General features: G+C 36.7%; 1 protein-coding gene across 1 annotated transcript in view; it reads right to left on the reverse strand.

The window, feature by feature from the left end:
- The window catches only part of AGTPBP1 (ATP/GTP binding protein 1), a 199417-nt gene that overhangs the window by 37701 nt on the left and 139683 nt on the right, over positions 1-22033 (reverse strand). Inside the window, 6 exon segments of the mRNA XM_025360322.1 lie at positions 4003-4134; positions 5419-5548; positions 6837-7017; positions 8063-8216; positions 11003-11147; positions 15451-15538. Coding sequence (XP_025216107.1) covers positions 4003-4134; positions 5419-5548; positions 6837-7017; positions 8063-8216; positions 11003-11147; positions 15451-15538 — 830 coding nt within the window.

The raw sequence follows: 22033 nt of genomic DNA on the forward strand, positions 1-22033 counted from the left end.
ATGCTATGATGTCCCCCTTATTGGAAGCAAATATATGATTTAACTTCAATTAAAAAATCCACTATGTTCCAAATTCCAAAATTTTTTTAATGTCACCATGATGCTCAAAGGAAATGCTCGATGGAGCATTTTGGATTTCAGATTTTGGGATTAGGAATGCTCAAACTAGCAAGTATAATACAAATATTCCAAGAAACAAAAAAAATCTGAAATCTAAAACACTTCTAGTCCCACGCATTTTAGATAAGGGATACTTAACCTATAATAATAAATATTTGTTTTGTAAACCTTTTATTTTAAGCTAATTTTAAACTTAGAGAAAGGTGCAAAAACAGTAGAATTTTCATTTTTCTGTCACCCTTAATGTTAATATCTTGACTATAGTTCAGTATCAGAACCAAAAAATTAGAATTGATACAATACTATTGATAGACCTTATTCAAACTTCATCAGTTTTTCTAATGCCGCGTTTCAGGATCCTATCCAGAATCTCACATTGCATTTAGTTACTGTTCCTCTTTAGCCTCCTGCAGTCTGTAACAGTTCCTCAGTCTTATAACTTTAATAATCCTAACACTTTTGAAGAGTATTGATTATTTTTTCAAATGACACTCAATTTAGGCTGGGCGTGGCAGCTCACACCTGTAATCCCAGTACTTTGGGAGGCCAAGGCAGGCAGATCATTTGATGTCAGGAGTTCGAGACCAGCCTGGCCAACATGGTGAAACCCCGTATCTACTAAAAATACAAAAAAAAAAAAAATTAGCTAGGAGTGGTGGTGGGCACCTGTAATCCCAGCTACTCGGGAGGCTGAAGCAGGACAATCACTTGAACCCGGGAGACCGAGGCTGCAGTGAGCTGAGATCGTACCACTACACTCTGGCCTGGGTAACAGAGTGAGACTCCATCTCAAGAAAAAAAAGACACTCCATTTATATGTCATAATTTTTTGTATTTTCCCAAAAAACATAAACACTTGCACTAAAAGGACAAAGCAGTACTATGATCTATCATCAGAAACATAGCACATAGCATTTATGTGTATTAGTCCATCCTTTCCCAACCCATCTGCAAAAAAAAAAAAAAAAAGGTTCCATGGTATGGTAGTTGCCATCAAAAATGTCTTAATCACCAGAATCTAGGAATGTTACTTTACATGGCAAAAGGGGCTGTCCATATGTGATTCAGTTAAGAATCTGAGATAGTAAGATTATCCTGGATTATCTTAGTGGTCCTTGCCATCACAAGGGCTCTCATAAGGGAAAGGGGAAGGCAGCAGCAGGAGAGAAGGAGATGTAGCAATGGAAGCAGAGGTCAGATTTGATTCCTGGTTGAAAGGGACCATGACGCAAGGAACACAGACATGCTAGGGGTGTGGAGGAGAACAAGGAAACACTTCTACCACAGGGCCTCAAAAATTAATGTAGTTGATGGCACTTTGATTTTAACCCAGTGAGCCCTGCATTCGACTTCTGATCTGCAGAACTGTAAGTCAATTTGTTTTGCTATGTTTGTGGTAGTTTGCTATAACAGCAATAGGAACTAATATGATGATAAAATTATGGGAAATACTCCACTTTCACACATGTGCACACACACCCACATACACACCCGCCCCACAATGTAAGCTTCTTACGTTTCCTAAAGAAAAGAAACAAAGTTGGCTGTGTCTAATGCAATTATCTGATGTAACTAATTACACAACTACTGGTGAGAGGAGGTGTGTATGAAACACCTGTTAACATCTTGAGAAATGAAATTTGGGAGAAAAGTGCATTATTTACTCTAATTACAGCATCATCTTATGTTTCCTTTCACAACAAAATTCAAAAAATTAATCAAAGAAATTTGGGACGAGATAATTTTAATGAAAAAAACTGAGACCAAAGAGAGTTAATTTTATCTTTTTCTCTTTTTTTTGAGACAGAGTCTCACTTCCCCCCAGGCTGGAGTATAGTGGTGAGATCTCGGCTCACTGCAAGCTCCACCTCCTGGGTTAATGCCATTCTCCTGCCTTAGCCTCCCGAGTAGCTAGGGCTACAGGCGCCCGCCACCGCACCCAGCTAATTTTTTGTATTTTTAGTAGAGACAGGGTTTCACCGTGGTCTTGATCTGCTGACCTCATGATCCGCCCGCCTCAGCCTCTCAAAATGCTGGGATTACAGATGTAAGCCACTGCGCCTGGCCAATTTTATCTCTTACAATGGAAAAACTCTTTTGCATTTACCTTCCCACATGTCTGTCTGCCATTCATCCAACAACTCACCTAACAACAAATACTTATTGAGTACTTATTATGAATAAGGTATTGTGCTATATAGTGGCAATGTTGACAAAATGAGCAAATCAGACATATTTGCTAGGCATGTGGCGCTTACTGAGAAACCTATTAATCAAATAACAGAAAACCTTACCATTATAATTCTTAAGTGTTATGAAGGAGACAGAATCCTATAGATGTCTGATCTGATTTCGTTTTGGGGACTAAGTGAGAATTCCCTGAGAAGTGAAGTATGATCCAAGCAAAAACGACTGGGTGAGGCAATGGTGGCAATGATGGTGCTGTTCCAGAGCGCAGCCTAGGGAAGGCTCTGTGCACATGCTCTTCATCTAGCTTTCTCCCATTCTCTGGGCCTCTCACTAGTCTCATTTTCTTACTTTTTTTCTATCTGGGTCTCAACTAAATATTCTCCTTTTCTCTATCACTGAGGTCTGCTAATCTACTTGGTTTCCTTTATTTAATGCGGTCTAACCTAATAAAACTCTATTTTCTGAAGGTCGTGTGGCAGAAATATTTGTTGACTGTTGACATGTTGGGCATTTTACATACATTCTTGGGCTCTCCCTCCACCTTTATCGTGGGCTTTGTCTCTCTCTTGAACTTAATTTCTGTATGCCTTCCTCTTTCATATATTCCTTTATTTTGGCAAGAATGTTGTCCAGCAGCTTCCAGAGAAAGGCTATTTGTGAGGTAAATTTTTGAGACTTTAGTGTCTGAGAACATCCTTTTTTATTTTCATACTTGCTGATGGTTAGAATGGGGTATGAAAATTACAGGTTGGAAATCTAGTTGAAAATTATGAAGGCTTTCCTCCACCAAGTTTTGCTTCCAGTGTTGCTACTGTGAAATGTGATGCCGTGCTTACATGTAATCCTTTGTAGAAGGATCTGAAAAATTTGCAGAAATTTTTTCCGAAAACACACAAAAAAATCAATAGCTTTCCTATGTACCATCAATGATCAATTGAGGGGAGGAAGATATGTGGGGAAAAAATCCATTCCCACCTGCAACAAAATTCATAAAGTATTTGGGAATAAATCTAACAAACATTTCACACCTACGTGAAAAAATTGCATACTTTATCGAATATAAGACTTGACTAAATACACACATAGGCAATGGTCACAGATAGCAATATTACATATTATTATAATAATTCTCTCCAACTTTAAATTCAAGGCAGCTCTAATGCAGATTCGAACAAAGTTTATCCCAAATGGATCCTAAAATTCACAAGTACAGAGAAAAAAAGTCAAAGCAATTTTTAAAAGAATAAGAAAGGAAAATTTGCCCTACATGGTATCAATATTAATTATAAGCCTATAGTAATGAAAGCAACATTGTATGCAAAGAATGAAACAAGAATGGCCATAATAATAGCCTCACAATACACCCATATTTACGAAATAAGGTATGTAACAGATGGCGTCATCAAACCGACAGAGGAAGGAGGTACAGAGGAAGGAGGTACGAGCTAGTTCATGGTACAAGCCAACTGGTATTCACAGAGAAAACAGAAATGGATCCCCACATCTCACACAAACATTAATTCCAAACAGACAAAAAATGTAAACACAAAAAAACTTTTAAAAATGAAAAATCTGAAACAAAAATGGCAAAATGTCAGTATTTATTGAATTTGAGTAGTTCATATATGTTGTTTTCTGTACTTTTACGCATGCTTGAAATTCAAAAACTCATGACTCATTTGTGATAATTACCCTGTATCCCGTATCTTCCACAACATCACATGAAGTTGCATTATCATTGGTATGCCACACTGTCTCTTTGATGCTGCAACCATACATAAATACGTTCTTCTTTCGGGAATGGCCATGATAATCACAATAAACCTTGAAAATACATATTTTAAAAATTAAAAGGCTCCAAGTTCGTATGTTGCCAAGTAAAGGTAGTTAATATCAAGCCAATAAACATGTAGGTCTGTGTCCCTTGGTCTTTTTTATTGTAAAAGAACCACCATTTAACAATTAGAACCAATGAAAGTAATAACACCTAGTTTGGGAAAGGATCTATAATTAATTCTAGAATTGCCAAATCCTTTAAAGGTCCTATATCACCTTTGTGTTTACTATTCACGGTTTAAAAAACAATACATTCCATTATAGTTCCAATCTACAGTTGTGGTGATTGCTGCCCCAAATGGCTGTGAAAACATTTACCTAATTTGGCCTGGAGCAATGGCTCATGTCTGTAATCCCAGCACTTTGGGAGGCCAAGGCGGGCGAATCACTGGAGGTCAGGAGTTCGACGTCAGTCTGACCAACATGGTAAAACCCCGTCTCTACTAAAAATAAAAAAATTAGCTGGGCGTGGCTGTGGGCACCTGTAATTCCAGCTACTTGGGAGGCTGAGGCAAGAGAATTTCTTGAACCTGGGAGGCAGAGGTTGTAGTGAGCCGAAATCACGCCACTGCACTCCAGCCTGGGCAACAAGAGCAAAACTCCGTCTCAAAAGAAAATAAATAAAAATAAAAAATAAATAAAAACAAGCAACAACAAAAAACAAGAAAATGCTCCTATACAAAAACACCATTAAGAAGGGTATGGTTTTAATTTAATTTTTAAGTGCATCATTTAAAAAAAAAATTAAAAATAAAGGACATGTCAATTTTACTCCTCTGCAAAGTTTTTCTCTCTTTCCTAAAGAAAGATTAAATAATATACACACTAACATAATATACACAGGAATATACACAGGAACATTCTAATCAAAAGCTGGTAAGAACAGGAGGAGCATATGTATATAGTCCAGTCCAGTCATGCCTGGACTACATTTCCCATGTGTGTAGTAGAGACTTAACAGCTTCAGAGCTGACTAGAAAACTCAGAAATAAGTTTCTAGTTTGAGAATCTAGAAGATACATATTGTTACCTTAGCGTTGTTCAAACAGTGAAGTTAAATATCTAAAACTTACAACCAAGAGTTACCAATATTCATAACCAAAAAGGAAAAAAAAGAAGGCTTATGAGAATTAGAAACATTCAACCTTATAAAATTAAGACTACTAACATAATGGATTAATTTGACCTCATGATTATCACACAAGTGCTTGATAATAAAAAATGACATTTTATCTTTAACTATACCAAGTAAAAACAAGTATTGCTACTTACCAAGGGTAAACGCTTCACTGCAGCCAAGTATTGCAACAGCCCCTTAGCATGGTAAATTGTAGGATGTAAATCCGGATTTGGACTTTGCCACTGCCTATTCAAATCCTCTCCACTTAAAGAACAGCGATGACTACATGTACATACACACAAAGACAGAAAAACACTGGTACCAATAAACCCTTATATACACTTCTTAAACCCTTATATACATTTCTGGTTTAACTTTATGATTCTATTCCACTAAGCATTTCAAATAGGTATAGATGGTAAGCTCAACCAAATGCATACTATATTCATTATGTAAACATTTATTGAATGTTTGCTATGTGCAAGCTTTTGTGTCACATGCATTTACCCGTGGTAAGTTTTCAGATTCATAATCAAAATTTTGAAAATATAGAAAAAATTAATTCTTAATTCCAGGGTTTTCTTCCATATTTTATAAAAATGTATTAATAATCACATTTTCCATTCTGACTACATAATAATTTATGTTAGCATGCTATATCTTGACTTCATCAATTAAAGTGCTATCTAGGTGCTTCTTCTGAGAAAGACAAGTATATGAAAAGTATACATTGTTGTAAAAAATCAAATACCTTTTTGTTTATGGGTTTTAAGTAGTAGAGCTATCATGCAAATAAGCAAATAATCATAAAGGGATGACAAATATAAATAGAATTCTAACTGGTCAATATATTTCTCAATTAAAAAGAGACATCGTTTTAGTTCCATAACCATAACATATTAAGAAGAAATTCTATATTTAAAAAATTCAGTAATTTCCTAAAATATGAGAAATAGTCATGCTACTTTTATTCAAGTAAGACATGTTATCCTCATCTTTGGAGATATTCATGACAACCAGACTAAATCCCATCTTTCAGAGTGGCACTACAGAGACCTTGTCAAATTACCAGAATAAATGTACTATACTAACTATATGCAGCCACCTCTTACAAAGTAATTATCTTCCACTATTCCCCCGCTAAAGAACTCCTGTCAAAAACTACGCCTCATATCAGGAAGAGGTTAGCAGATGGGGCTAACATTCCAAGAGATCCCAGAAGGATCTTAATCTTAGAATAATCTAGGTTCATGCCACTAACAAAAAAAATAAAGGAATATGAGAGGTATGAGTTAATCTTTCTTACAACCTGACATTGTGATTTTTCTAAAACAATTCAAGCATTTTATGAAAGCATATTCCCATGGATACAGAATTTCTCATAATTTCATCCCGCTACTAGTATCCAAAATATATTTTCATTTAAAAGTTTATCTTAATTTCCCACCAAAATTTTCTTTATTCTAGAAAAATCACTAAATTTGTTAACCTGGACACTGTTATTTCAACAAGTTTATACAGGACAACCGAAATGGTCTAGAATATATTCTATAACTATTGCTTAACTTACTTTCCATTGATGACACCATCTGGATTTAACATAGGGACAATTTTAAAAATATAAGATTCTCGTAAGCTCTGAGCAGTGGGGTTATTGCTCATGAGATATTCCAACGTTCCTTTCATAACCCAACTTGCATTAGTTTCTCCAGGATGTACCCGAGCAGACAAGAAAACGTAAGGGCGATTTCCTAAAGTACACATAAAATCTCAAATTAAAATGAACAGCTACTAAAAGTTTGTATATTTTATTTTGGGGCTTTAGAAAATGTCTCTAACTCAATTGTGAATTCTGATATAAATTAATAGAACCCAATGGTGCATCCTACAAGCACTGCACTAGGCCCTATAAAATAAACAAATATAAAAACCGATAAAACCATATCCCGAAGTAGCCCATAATAGGACATAAAACAGTAAGTAGTATTTGATCCACTTATTTATTTCCCAGACTAATTTAACATGTAAAATTAGTTATTTAGTATAACGTTAATTTTATAAAGAACAAGTACTTGGGGGAAGTTTAAAAATATAAAACTATTTTTTCATAAAATCATGGGGAAAAGAAAGAAAATATAATTTCAGCCCTGTCTTACAGTTGCTCTGATAGAGAAAAAAGTTTATCTGCTCAGAGATTTAGCCTCCAAAATTTCACTATATACATTTAGATACACAAATCTACAAAATAATCATTCAGCTCATCACTCATATTTTCATACACAATGAGCTCTGTTTCCTGAAAATACTTTGCCTTCTTATCAAACTGAAACAGTTTTATTTTTATTACTAGAGCTGTACATTCGAGACAATTTAAAAAAATATAAATGGCAGGGAAAAATGAGTAGCTATTCAGTGCCAGCTATCAAAACAATTGATAGGTTTCTGGTTGTTTTATTTACAAGTAAAATCAGTTCATTTCTAAATTGATAATATTATTACATGACCTCTTAAAATAATTTGTTGTATTCTACTTTGAATACAATTTCTAAGGATAGAACTAACAACAGTAGTAGCAAAAGAGACCTCAGAGAACATCTCATGTAGCCCCTTATTTTCAGGATAAGGAAAATGAAGCCCAGAGGTGGGCCCATGGCTAGCTAAACAATAGCAGGGCCAAGACCAGAGCTCAAGTCTTCTGGTATCTGTTCCTATTATCATTTCCATTATAAAATACAGATGAAGCAAATCAAAGTGGGTGAGAATGACTGCTCTTGTGAGTTGGGAAGACAAACTTACTGAAATGACAGATATGTTCATAATAATTAGACTCTGGCATTGCTGTTATAGTCACCAAGGGGCAGCTGTTTCCGGACAGGGTTTCACATAACACATCTTTCCGAAAATAGATTTGCTGAGGATTGTGTGCTGATTCCAATTTTTGAAGATGCATCTTGATAAAAATTTTAAAACAAAGTATACAATCACTTAAAAAGTCCCCATGATATACAGAAATAACGCATCCAGATCTCCACATAACTAGAAGTGAACCAGATTCTTAACCCCTTATCCAAAACCCTCAGGGCCAGATGTAATCTAAACATCAGTGTTTGGGAAACTTGAAAAAGGCAATACATTGTTTAAATCATTAATTATGCAGCCCCACCAACAGGGTCAGGGGTAGCAATCTTGTAATACACACATTATTTGTGCAGCAAAACATATGAAGAATCACCCTAAGTGGAATCAATATTCTAAATAAATTCAGGTCAGGCTTTGCCTCCAAATGAGTTCCAAAAAACCTTTTGGTTTTCAAAGCCTTTTGAATTTTGAAATTGTGAGTGATAACAGACCTGTAACAGCAACAATCTAAAATTTGAAAAATAAAAATTATGTAGCACAAATTTTAACAATTTATTTTCCTGATTTCAAGATTAATATGGGTTTATTGTAAAATGTCTGACAGTGAAAAAAAAACAAAGAAAAAATTTTTTTAATGTTTTAAAAATTTAAAACATCCACAATTGCACCGCCTAGATTACCACTAACACGAGGTATGTAAGCAAAACCATGATTACACAAAGACTTTTATAATCTGATTTTATCACTTAAAAATTTATACATACACACAAACACATATATATTCATAATTATGAATACGATACCACATCATTAAACACGTTAAATGTGTATTTTTTGAAAATACAAGTTTTAATGGTCTTATGATGTGGTTATGCCAAAAATAAATTGTTCAATTCCCTATTTTTAGATATTCAGTTGGTTTTCAAACTTTTGCCTATGTTCTTTCACATAATCACTATTGACTGAGTGGTCACTATTTTCCAGAAACTACAGGGCATTGGGGATATGACAATGAATAAATGAACCCTACCCTAGGGAAAATAGAGAGTGCTGTGGGAGCCTGTAATAAGGGGAGGGGACCTTAGCCAAGTCTGGGCAGTCAGGGAAGGTCTTCTAGAGAAAACTACATTTAAACTAAACTCCAAAGGACGAGTGAAGAGGGCAGAATACTGCAGGCAGAAGGAAAAATATTAGGAAGACCACAAGACAGAACAGGGCTTTTCAAAGAATTCAGTAACATTCATTATAGCTACAAAGGTAAGAAACAAAGAATCTGACACAGAATGAAGGGCCTGGTAGACTGGTCTTTCCCAAAGCATAGTATACATACCACTGGTAATCGAGACAACTAAGTGATATGTAGGTAACCATTTTAGAAGTTTAATAGGTATATATTTTATGTGAAACAAGTCTAGCACATTAAATCTTTCATGGATGTCACAGATATTAACTGAGGATGAGGATATAATTTAAATGATTTCATGGATATTAATTGAGGACAAGGATACACTTCAAAGAGTAATCTATTTTAAAGTCTATTTAAAGATAAATAATACTTCAAATAGTATGTGGATATGGCAAAAAAAAAAGGGGGGGATTATTAGAAAAAGGACAGGGTGAATCATGGTAAGAATTTTAGACTTCATACAAAGGGCAAGGGAAATCACTAAAGAGTTTTAAGCAGGGTATTTTGTGATAAGATTAGCTATAAAAGAACCCTTTGGCTATAGTCTGGGGTTTGTTGGAGGGGGTGGGGTAACTAATGAAGAGCAAAGCGGGCAAAACTGAATCCTAGGACACCAGTTACAAAGAGGCTGGCAGAAGCCCAGGTGAGAAACAATGGTCATGCCTGGAAAACATCATGGTAGGGGGACTGAAAGAAAGCAGGAGAATTCAAAACATACTAAAAGGCACAATCAGTAAAGAACAATAACATAAAACCAGGCAAATAAAAACAGTGAAAATATATTTTTATGTGCATTCTTATTTGTTTTCCTAGGATAAATTACCCAAAAGTAGAACTACTGAGCACAGAAACATACATGAACATTGTACCTTTATGGTAGGTTGTAACCTTTATTAAAGTACAGTAAGTCTCATTTAAGGCTGTCAGCCTCATTTAGTCTTCTTAGGTTTGATCTCTCTTCTGCTCTATAGACTACGTTTTTCTTTCATTTTCTCCTCTCTAATAATTTGGGAGCTTGTTTCTAATTATAGTGTTCCAATTTCTTTATTGGTAAATTGATCACATCTTCATGATCCTTGACCATTAGAATAGATATTCTGTTCTGAGAATAAATATCAACCACAGTTGATATTTAATTGCTAGACTTGTTTGTTTAGTTTTGTTTTTTAGTTTCGTTTTGCCAATATTCAAAATCTCAAAAGGTCTCACACAAAACAACTCTTATACCCCAGATTTTTAAAAATCTGGATCTAGGTCTCCATAATAAAACTATTTCCTTCAGAAAAAGATCTCAATTTTTCCTTCAAAAAAACTCAAATTGCACCCACATTTTCCTAATATTCTATTTTCTATGAGATTCTGGTTAAACATGCAGAAATCTCACCTGGTTAAAATTAGTAAATTATGGAATCTTAGCTTAGAGAACTGTGGATTTCAACAAAAGATGAGAAGTAAAAATCATGTCAAAGTTCCTTAATATTTCTATTAAAAAAAAATAAGAATCACATTCCCATTTTACTCCTCAAGAAATATTGTAGTATTTTCCAAAATCTTCAACACTAAACCCTTTTCTTATGTTATGATATTTAACTAAACTTCATTTTCCTTATGTTAGAATATTTAATTAAACTCAATTTTCTTCCATTATCTTACACATATCCATATAATACAATTTAATTTAGAGTTCTTACCTGTAAAGTTGAATACGTATATGGATAGTGATAAGCAAAGTAGCAAACATCATCTTTATGTGGAAAACTGACAGTAAATGTAATTGTATAGTAGGATTTTCCCTTTTGCCCACCTGCAGCAACTGAACTTCTTGAGAAATGATTTCTACAATAAAAAAGCATAAAACATGTTCATTTCATCCACACAAAAACTGATTTTCCTTGTTACTTTTATTAAATAGAACTTCAGGGAAAAAAGAAAAACCCGAGTCTATAAAAAGTGTAACTTAGGCCGGGCGCGGTGGCTCACGCTTGTAATCCCAGCACTTTGGGAGGCCGAGGCAGGTGGATCACCTGAGGTCGGGAGTTCAAGACCAGCCTGATCAACATGGAGAAACCCCGTCTCTACTAAAAATACAAAATTAGCCGGGGTGGTGGCACATGCCTGTAATCCCAGCTACTCGGGAGGCTGAGGCAGGAGAATTGCTTGAACCCAGGAGGCGGAGGTTGCGGTGAGCCGAGATCGCGCCATTGCACTCCAGCCTGGGCAAAAAGAGTGAAACTCTGTCTCAAAAAAAAAAAAAAAAAAAAGTGTAACTTAAATACCCTATTAAAAAAAAACTTAGTACTCATAAAGCAGTTAACTGTTATTAGCCGATGACACTACATAACTTTTCACTTCTGAATTTACTAATTAAATGAGCCAATACTCTTCACGTCAAAAAAAATTTTTAGAACCCCATTCTTTGACATCCATACACATTATTGAATCTAGAAAATGATCATCAGTGGCTGCTACAATCAAGAGAGGAAAGGCTGATGGACACCTTTACGTGGATGGATCAGGCTACAAGACCTGGGTTCACTAATCAATCTTAAGATTACAAAAAGAGAAACAATCAGAGATGATGATGTTTCCTGATATGATGCAATGGGAATTCATTGCACCACCTATGAAGTATACTTGCCAAAAATCAAACCTGAAGTTGATCAAGCTTCTAGATCTAACTAACAGTTTATAGGAAACTGGTGAAACAGAAGTACTTGTTAACACCACAGGGATGCAATCCAGTAAAATCCAAATGTGAAAAACCCTACATGACAATCCAGCTTCTTTAGCAAAATGAGAAATGTAAAAAAAAAAGAAAAGGGAAGCCTATAAATTAACAGACTTAAGGGACATGTCAACAAAAATCAAATGTAATGTGTGATCCTTAGCTGGATTATGATTAAATAAAACTATAAAACACCATTTAGAGGCAATTGGGGAAGTTTCAACGTTGGATATTTCATCACAGTAAGAAATTTTCCTAATCTTTCTGTGTTGTGATAATGGCATTGTGGTTAGATTGTCTTAAACAGCCTTTGTCTTTTAGAAATACGTACGTAAGTATATATGGATAAAATACAGTATCTGAAAATGGCCTTAAAAATTCATTGTGGAAGTATGAGTAAAAGTTTTAATTTTCAAAATGTTAACTGGAGATGTGTTCCAAATACAGAACATCAGCTTACACCGTTCATCTTTGACTGTAAATATGTGATCTACGTATAGCAAGTTAGAAGAAAGTGCTAGAGGTCAGGTGCAGTGGCTCACGCCTGTAATCCCAGCACTTTGGGAGGCTGAGGTGGGCAGATCACCTGAGGTCAGAAGTTATTGCCAAAAATCAAACCTGAAGTTGATCAAGCTTCACCATGTGTTGATAATTGTTGAAAATGGGTGATGAATAAAAGGGGCCTCATTATCTTATTATCTGTTTTTGTAAATGTTTGAAGATTTCCATAATAAAGTTTTTGAAACTATACATTACTTTCCAGACTCTAAATACTGCTGACATATGCTGACTTAAAGATGCTCTAACAACTTAATTTCTAAAATTCTGAATCATCTTGTATCATTTAAGCCATGAAATGAAGAAAAACCAGTGCCTATAGGTTATTTTTTCATGCACATAAATGTTCAAAGCATTTTCAAATTGATATAGTCTTCATTAATTTATGCACAGTATCTTGAATAGGTACCCAATGACAGAGTGCTAAGGATTAACAAAAATGCAAAACAAGTTCAAAAACTAGTCCTTGCCAACTCTTTTCCCTCAAAAGTTTAACATTTAATTGGAGAGGTATTTATACTACCACATTATAGCTATATGGCAGTTTCTAGCTTATAAACCAGTGAAACATATATTATCTCATGTAATGGTGAAAAGCAGTTTTATTCCATTTTATAGATAAGACAAACAAGCATCACAGGACTTAGCTGACATGAAAAGTTATGGCACAATGCAAAAACAGATTTTAATCCTTATCATCTAAATGGACTTAGCTGACATGAAAAGTTACGGCACAATGCAAAAACAGATTTTAATCCTTATCATCTAAATTTCAGGCCGGGCACTTTTGTTCATGCCTGTAATCCCAGCACTTTGGAAGGCTGAAGCAGATGGATCGCAACATGGTGAAAACCCAGTCTCTACAAAAAAGACAAAATTAGCCGGTTCACAACTGTAGTCCCAGCTACTGGGAAAGTTGAGGTGGGAGGATCACTTGAGCCTAGGAATGATGATATGCTCTTGAGGCTGCAATGAGCCGGATCGCACCACTGCTTTCCAGCCTGGGCAACAGGGCAAGACTGTGTTTCAAAAAAAAAAATTAAAATTAAAATTAAAACAATTAAAATTAAAATAAAGCTATCTCAGGCTTAAGGAAAACAACTAGAATAGAGTCATACATAGAAAGTGGTTAATAAATGTTTGTTGAATTGAACTCCACTTACAGATCAGGAAGTAGTAGCCAAAAGAAAAGACAGAACCTAAACTAAAAATATAAAAATCCTTGCCATCACCCCTTACATAGAATAGAACAACTTGTCCTGCTACGATCATTCATTTTGCAATGTGAAAAAGCATTCCTTGATTGACAATTTCTAATGTGACAACATAAAGAAGCGTGAAATAAAGAATGCATTTTGAAAAACATTGTTTCATTCTTTAATAGTCTAAATAATTCTGCTAAAATCTAGCCAAGCACTGCTCAGGTAGCTTCACCCAACTTTATGAGAAACAGACAAGTGATCAAAGACTATTTTTATGTTAGTCTACCATTAAAAGAAGTACAAGATGTATTATGGTGCAGATGAATTACATATTACCTTTACTTCTGTTTCTCATTTATTTGCTATTCATTTTGGCAATAAGAGTAAGGAAGAAATCTTACTGAGATGAATCCCAAGGAAGATTTTCTTTCCCAGAAAATAAGAGTACTTAAGACCAAGTTTTTCCCAAAGCCATGTCAAAACAGTTTAATTTTAGAAGCCTTCTTCTAATTGATAAAACTAAAAAAGAGGGGCATTAGTGCCAGTTAAGCACAATCTAAAAAGTCAAAATTCACCATACAGAAATGTCAGGATTGAACTTAGTGAGGGCAGAAACAGGGGTGCCAAGTGGAAACAGCAATGAACATTACCTGGAAACATTTGTAGACACAGAGTAAAAATGAGAAGCAAGATACATGAGAATCCTCGAGTACTTAGAGGTGGAGCTGAAGAATAACCAAACTGTTCCACAGAAGTAGGAAATGATTTCTAGCACTTCTTTGTATTTTATTTTATTTTTATTTTATATTTATTTTATTTTATTTTATTTTATTTTTTTTGAGATGGAGCCTCGCTCTGTCACCCAGGCTGGAGTGCAGTGGTGCGATCTCGGCTCACAGCAACCTCCACCTCCCGGGTTCAAGCGATTCTCTTCCCTCAGCCTCCCGAGTAGCTGGGATTACAAGCACACACTACAATGCCCAGTTAATTTTTGTATTTTTGGTAAAGACAGGGTTTCACCATGTTGGCCAGGCTGGTCTCGAACTCCTGACCTCAGGTGATCTGCCCACCTCTGCCTCCCAAAGTGCTGAGATTACAGGCGTGAGCCACCATACCCAGCCTCTAGCACTTATTTCTAACTTGCTATAAGTAGATCACATATTTACAGTCAAAGATGAACAGTGTAAGCTGATGTACTGTATTTGGAACACATCTCCAGTTAACATTTTGGAAATTACAATGAAGTAAATATTGTGTGTTAATATAAAAAGGGAAAAACTAAGAGTTATACTTGATACCATAGGAACAACAAAAAGCCACTGCAAATTACTACTCGTAATTCCTAATTTCAGTTTTATTCAATAAAGTTTCCAGAGTTTTAAAGCTGGAAAAGCTGAGGACACGTAACTCTCTAAGCGGTGGAGACATGGCCTGGACCTAAGTTTATCTGCCTATACAACACATTTTATTTCTACTATATACACTCTGTAAGTGGATCTCAAGTTCGAAAGGATTTTTTAGAATTACTAGAGCATAGCACCACAATTCAAAGTATGCAATAATAACTCTACTGTTTCCTTTTACACTGAAACAGGATGTACTTAATACTGCCTTCTGTAAGCTGACGTTCTATTAATATTCTTAAAATACTTACTTATAGTAACAAATGTCAGTCCCCATACGAATCCACCATGGTCTGGCATTTAATGCTTCCTGAACCGAATACATGAGTGGTTGCATACCTTTGAAAGACAGAAAAAAGACAGAAAATTATTTTCAGAATTTTTCAATTAAAAATTAATCTTGCCTTTGTAGAAAGCACCAAACATTCAGGAAAGCAGAAATAAATTACATTTCAGTGTTTTAGTATGTATTTTAAAAATCTGATGCATTTCTTAAACATCCCAAGTCAATCAATTATATGCTTTTATTTTTTAGTTTAATAATGCAGGATTGCAACTTTAGAGTGAAAAGTCATTAAACTCTTTTCTATTAAATTTTCTACATGAAATCAATTAAAGATAACATATTCCTTATAAAAAGTGAAACAGTCAAAACGTACGTAAAGACATAATGTACAATCACCCCTCTAACTCTCCGTGTATTTCCACCTACACTGAAATTAATGGGAAAACGCCACCAAAATGGCATCTTTGCTTTCTTCCCCACTCTTCTCCATGAGGTATGTGTTCGTAGGAGAGAAAAGGAAGAGGGACTCAAAAATATAAAGTATATTTTCTTGGGTATTCTTAGAAATATGTTTTCCACATGAACTTTAAAATCATCTTACCTAATTTCTAAATGATATACTAGGTTTCTAGATTGAACTGAATTAAATTCATGTTAATTATAGAAAGGCTGACAACTTTTATTGAGATCTGGTTTGACTTGTCTTAAATTCTAACTTAAGGATAGAGTCATTTTCTTTTCCTGGTACAGAATAATTTTATTAAACTTACCTGTGAGTATTTTTATAAGATTCTTTTTTCCCTTTCCATTTCTGATTGGTTATTCCCACAATGAAGCACTATTCATTTATTTTTTATATTTATCTTAATATTCATGTTATCAAATAAACTAATTTTAACAGGTTTTTAGCAGTCTCATGAATTTTCTAGTAATATAATTAAAATATTTTATCACCTAGTATTTATATCATTTATTTCATTTTCTACTCTTACTACATTTAGATAAATTAAACCTCAAAAAAATTATGCTGAATATAGTGGTAAGAACAAACAATTCTTTTTCATGACTTGAACCAAAATGTTTTCCATTCCATGAAATATTTGCCCCTTTTTTGCAAATCAACTTTGTCATGTTTAAGTAATAAAAATGGCTAATGAATAATTTCTGTATGTGAGACACTGCTCTAATGGTTTTTACCTGTATTAAGTAGTTAAATCCTCACAACCACTTTTAGATGGTAAATGCTATTATTAGTCCCATAACTTGAGTAGTTTCACTATAATTTTTATTATACTTCAGAGTTTTAATTACTTTATCAAATGCCTTTTCAACATCTAATAATAGAATCAAACGGCTTTTCTCCTTTAAACTGTTGATTCAATAAATTATGTTGGTAGGCTTCCTATTGTTGAACTATCTTTGCGTTCTAAGAAAATGCTACCCTTTTAACACTATGTGACTAAGTGAACTAATATTTAGAATTTTTCCATCTAAATTCTTAAGATGATCTTTCTTATTTCAATTTACTTTTACCAATTATGGTAAAGGTTATACGAGCTTCAGAAAACTAACTTTTAAAACTTCCAAAGAATAAATAATAAAAGCATCATCTATTTTTTAAAGGATAAATATAATTCAGCTGGAATACCATATCAATATGGTGACTTATTAATAAACATATTTTTTAAAATTTCCTTTCAACAGCTATAGCCTCTTAAGAATCTCACTTTTTCCTAATCGCTTTTGGTATTTCTCTCTCTCTCTCTCTCTCTCCTGATGTCCCTAAGTTTTTGGTTTCTTTATCATGTTATATCATTTCTTAGAATTCAGTCCACTTTTTTAAAGTGTATTTCCAGGATACAACTAACTTTTCATTCTAATTTGGATGAGTTGCTTTCTAGGTAATCTCGGATTTCATCCTGTTACTTCCTTTCACTGGACTCCCAGATTAGTACCACTTTTTCTTGTATCTCACACCTCCGTCTCAGGTTTCAAATGGGATCCTAGTGAATCAAAAAATCAAACTTGTTGATTATATTATTCAAATTCTCTATAGCCTTACTTATTTTTGTCTTCTTGATATGTCAAATTCTGAAAGGACTTTAAATTCTCATAAATGTTTTCTAATCAAGTTGTATTTCCTGGAGCTTTTTGCCCTGCTTATGTAGGTGCCATGTGGCTAGGGTTGTTGTGCTGTATAAAGGTTTACACCATCTTCAAGGACTGCAACTTGCAAATACAAAATATCTGTCTTTATGCAAGTCAGTATTTTTGACCTTGACATTTTAGTCTGACATTATTATTTATTTATTTACTTTCCGAGATGGAGTCTCACTGTGTTGCCCAGGCTGGAGTGCAAAGTTGCAATCTCGGCTCACTGCAACTTCCACCTCCCGGGTTCAAGCGATTCTCCTGCCTCAGCCTTCCGCATGCCACCGTGCCCAGCTAATTTTTGTATTTTTTGGTGGAGATGGGGTTTCACCATGTTGCCATGGCTGGTCTCAAACTCCTGACCTCAGGTGATCTGCCCGCCTCGGCCTCCCAGAGTGCTCGGATTACAAGTGTGAGCCACCGTGCCCGGCTGACTGACACAAATATTAACCACTTTTGCTTTATTTTAATTTCATTTGCCTAGTTTATCTTCGCCCATTCATTTTCAACCTTGTCACTGAATATACACACACACACACACGGTGGGGAGCAGAGGAGAGAGGGAGAGAGAGAGACAGAAGAACAGAGGGAGAGAGGGAGAGAGAAAGAGAGAGAGAGACCACACTAAACTGTGTTACTTTTAATATCTGACCTTTTGAGGGTACTTCACAGTTTATTCATAGTTGGTGATGATGGATATACATTTCATTGTATTCCCTACATCTTATTTTCTACTTCTGATATCAACAAATGCTTTTTTTGTTCTTCCTTACCATTTTATTTTTATTGGTTTGGTTGCATTGCTCCATATTTTCTTTTCTTCCTTAATCTGGAAGCTTTCTATCACGCTTTTCAATTCTACTTTTCCACCCTCATAGTCATGATTGATATTTTTCTAACACTATATTAAATAACTAAGCCATCCCACTGAGACAAGTTAATTTTCACTTTTCCTATATTACCCGCCTTGTTCCAATACTTCTATCTTGAGACCTTTTACTCACATTGTTCAGAGAGAGATCAGATAGCATATTTCTGAATTACTGTTTTTGAGACAGACCTTCACTCTGTATATTTTCTCAATTCTTATAAACACTGACATGCAGTTTGCTGGCAGTGACAATTTACAGATTCTTCAAAAGACATTTGGATGTCCACTGGCTTCCAGTGCCACAGACGAGCAGTCCAACACTAGTTTAATTTTTTAAATACGCAGAAAAATACAGTGATTAAGAGCATGCAATCCACAACCAAACTTCCTGGGTTTGAATTCCAGCTTCACCACATACCAGACGCATGATCCTGGCCAGACTATTAACCACTCTATGCCCCCATTTTCTTTTCTGTAAAATGAGGGTGACAACCTCACTGGGTTGTTTGTTGTGTGGATCACGTGTGTTAGCACTTGGAACAAGGTCTGGCATGTGGCAAATAATCAATGAATGTTAGCTGCTGGTATTATTATTATTATTTCCTTTTAAGTAACCTATTCTTTTAAAGTGGAAGCATGTTAAAATTTTATCTTTCTTGAAACTCAGAAATGTCACTGGTACATATAAAATAAGTCTGCCTTCCTGATCCCTTCCTGGGATGCAGCGAGCCACTTCAATCTGAAGTTTTGACTCCTTCCACCCACATAAAACTCATCGTAACACAAAACTCATTATAATAGTTACAATAGTGACCACAGGAGACAGAGGAGGGGCTTCAAGATGGCTGACTAGAGGCATCTGGCACTTACCTCCCCCACAAAGCAGCAGCAAAATAGTGAGTAGATCATCACACTTAAAATAGATCATCTAAGACAGAACACTGAAACTCAACCGAAACCTAACCAGAACACCTAACACAAGGAAGGAGAGGGAAGGCGGGCAGGCTACTTGGCCGGGAGCCAGGGAGGCTTCCCAGTACAGGAAAAGGGTAAGTGAGATTCTCAGTGGTCCACATCCATACTACAGACTCCTCCAGTCCTAGCCAGGGGGCAGCCCCTCCATCCTCGCAGGTCCTGAGACTAACACAGGGAGCTGCCTTGAGACTGCATGAAGGCATTGCTCCAGAGAGTGAGTTCACATGGGGTGTGACCTAAGCAGCAGCAGTACTGGCACAGTTTTGAGAACCCAACCCCCACTGAACTGCATCCTGCCCCCTGCCTCCCCAACCCACAGCCACCAATGCCACAGGCTGCTGCCACTGAAACCTAAGCAAAAGTCACCGGCAGAGACCCCACCTCCCAGCAGCAAGCTGTCATGCATTTGCAGGTGCCCAGAGGACAGGCTCCTCTACCCGCAGCCACCACCACTGCTGACCGCTGCCACTGGGGCCAAAGCACAAGTCCCTGGCAGCAACTCCATTGCCCTTGGCAATGGAGTTAACACACGCCCTGCAAACAGGCTCCCGGGTCCCCAGCTGTCGCCTGGGGCTGAGGCACACACTCCCCAGCCTGCCACTGATAGCAGCTTAGCAATCCCTAGCAGCAGGGCTGGGGTACATTTGCAAGCTCCCTGAGGGCAGGCTTCCCCAGCCCACCAGCTCTGCTGCTGCCCCCACTCAAACACTCTAAGGGGAGTCTAGGGATCACCCCACCCATCCTCGTTACAGCCAAAGCCCCTATAAATCACGTGAGGGGTTTGAGGACAGGCCTGCCTGGCCTGGCTTCCCCACCATCCCCAACACCAGAGCATACCTGGGAGCCTAGGGATCGCTCAGCCATGTCACCCACTGCTGGCACCTGAGCATTCCTCCCAGGGGTCTAAAGATAGGCCACCTCACCTGCCACTACCTCTGCAGCTGGCACACCCTCACACACCACCTGCGGGTCTGGGGACTGGACCACCCAGCCTGTCACAGCCACCACCAACACTGCACACACTGCTTAGGAAGCAGAGGGTTGTCCCACCACTGGTCCTGCCATTGCTCATGCTATGCCTTCTGCTCAGGAGCCAAAGGACCCACCCACCTATCTGGCCCAAAGCTGCAACTGCCAGCATCTGAGAAGGCTGCATGGGGGCCCAAGAACTGGCCCACTTAGACCCACTAACACCAGTCATGCTGGGTCCTAAGGACAGGAATCTGGCCTGCTGTTGCCACGCCTGGTGCTCAAGGAATGGCCGACCTGGCACCCTCATTCCCAGCAAAATTTCACCGCAGCCGCCATGAACAAACACCCCCTAAGCCACTGAAGCAATTACAGAAACCACTGACACTGTTTACAACCAAAGACATCATACAGGATGTACATTACTGCATCCACCCAGAATCAAAGCCATAGTGCCCTACCCAGCCAATATCACAGACAGGCCTTCAGAAAAAAGTCCTCCCCATGAAAGTAAATTTAAAAAATTGGAAGATGCGACTGTTATATCAGATGTGCCAATAATAACGTAAGGACACAAGAAACACGAAAAAAAAAAAAAAAACAAGAAAATATGACACCTCCAAAGCAACCAACAATTCTCCAGCAACAGATTCCAATGAGACAGAAATATATGAAATGCTGGAAAAATAATTCAAAATAATGATATCAAAGAAGCTCAGTGAGATACAAGAGAACACAGATAAATAATACAAAGAAATCAGAAAAACAATTCAGAAGGTAAGTGAGAAGTTTAACAAAATAGATATCATTTTTTTTAAAGCCAAACAAACACGGGAACTGAAGAATATTCACTGAATGACAGAAAAAAAAAATATATTAGAGATCTTTGACAATAGACTAAAGCAGAGGACAGAATTTCAGAACTTAAAGACCAGTATTTTCAAATAACCCAGTCAGACACAAATAAAGAAAAAAGGAATAAAGAAGAATGAACAAAGCCTGCATGACATATGGCACACCATAAAGCAAACACATATTCAATTTTTTGGTGTTCCAGGAAGCAAAGAGAAGATGTGAGAGAAAGTAAACCTATTTAACAAAATAAATAGCTGAGAGGCAGAACAAGGTGGCCAAATAGAAGCCTCCAGTGATTACCGCCCCCAACTCCATGCCCCACAATAGGAACACCGAATTGAACAACTATCCATGCAGGAAAGCACCTTTTTAAGAACCAAAACTCAGGTGAGCGATCATACCAAGGAAATGCACTGAAGAGGGCAGGAAAGACAATCTGGAATTGCTCACACCACCCCCACAGTCCAGCAGCAGTGGCCACATGCAGCAGAGAATCTGTGGGCTTCAGGGAGAGAACATGCAGTGACTGTGGGACTTGGCATTGGAACTCAGTGCTGCCTATGTCACAGCAGAAAGCAACACCAGGCAGAACTCAGCCAGTGTCCACGAAGGGAGTATTCAGACTGACCTAGCCAGATGGGAATTGCCCATCCCAGCTGTCAGAACCTGAGTTCTGATTAGCCTCACCACCGCAGGCTAAGGCACTCTGGCGTCCTAAATAAATTTG

The sequence above is a fragment of the Theropithecus gelada genome, chromosome 15, assembly GCF_003255815.1.
Source record: "Theropithecus gelada isolate Dixy chromosome 15, Tgel_1.0, whole genome shotgun sequence".
NCBI classification, from domain to species: domain Eukaryota; kingdom Metazoa; phylum Chordata; class Mammalia; order Primates; family Cercopithecidae; genus Theropithecus; species Theropithecus gelada.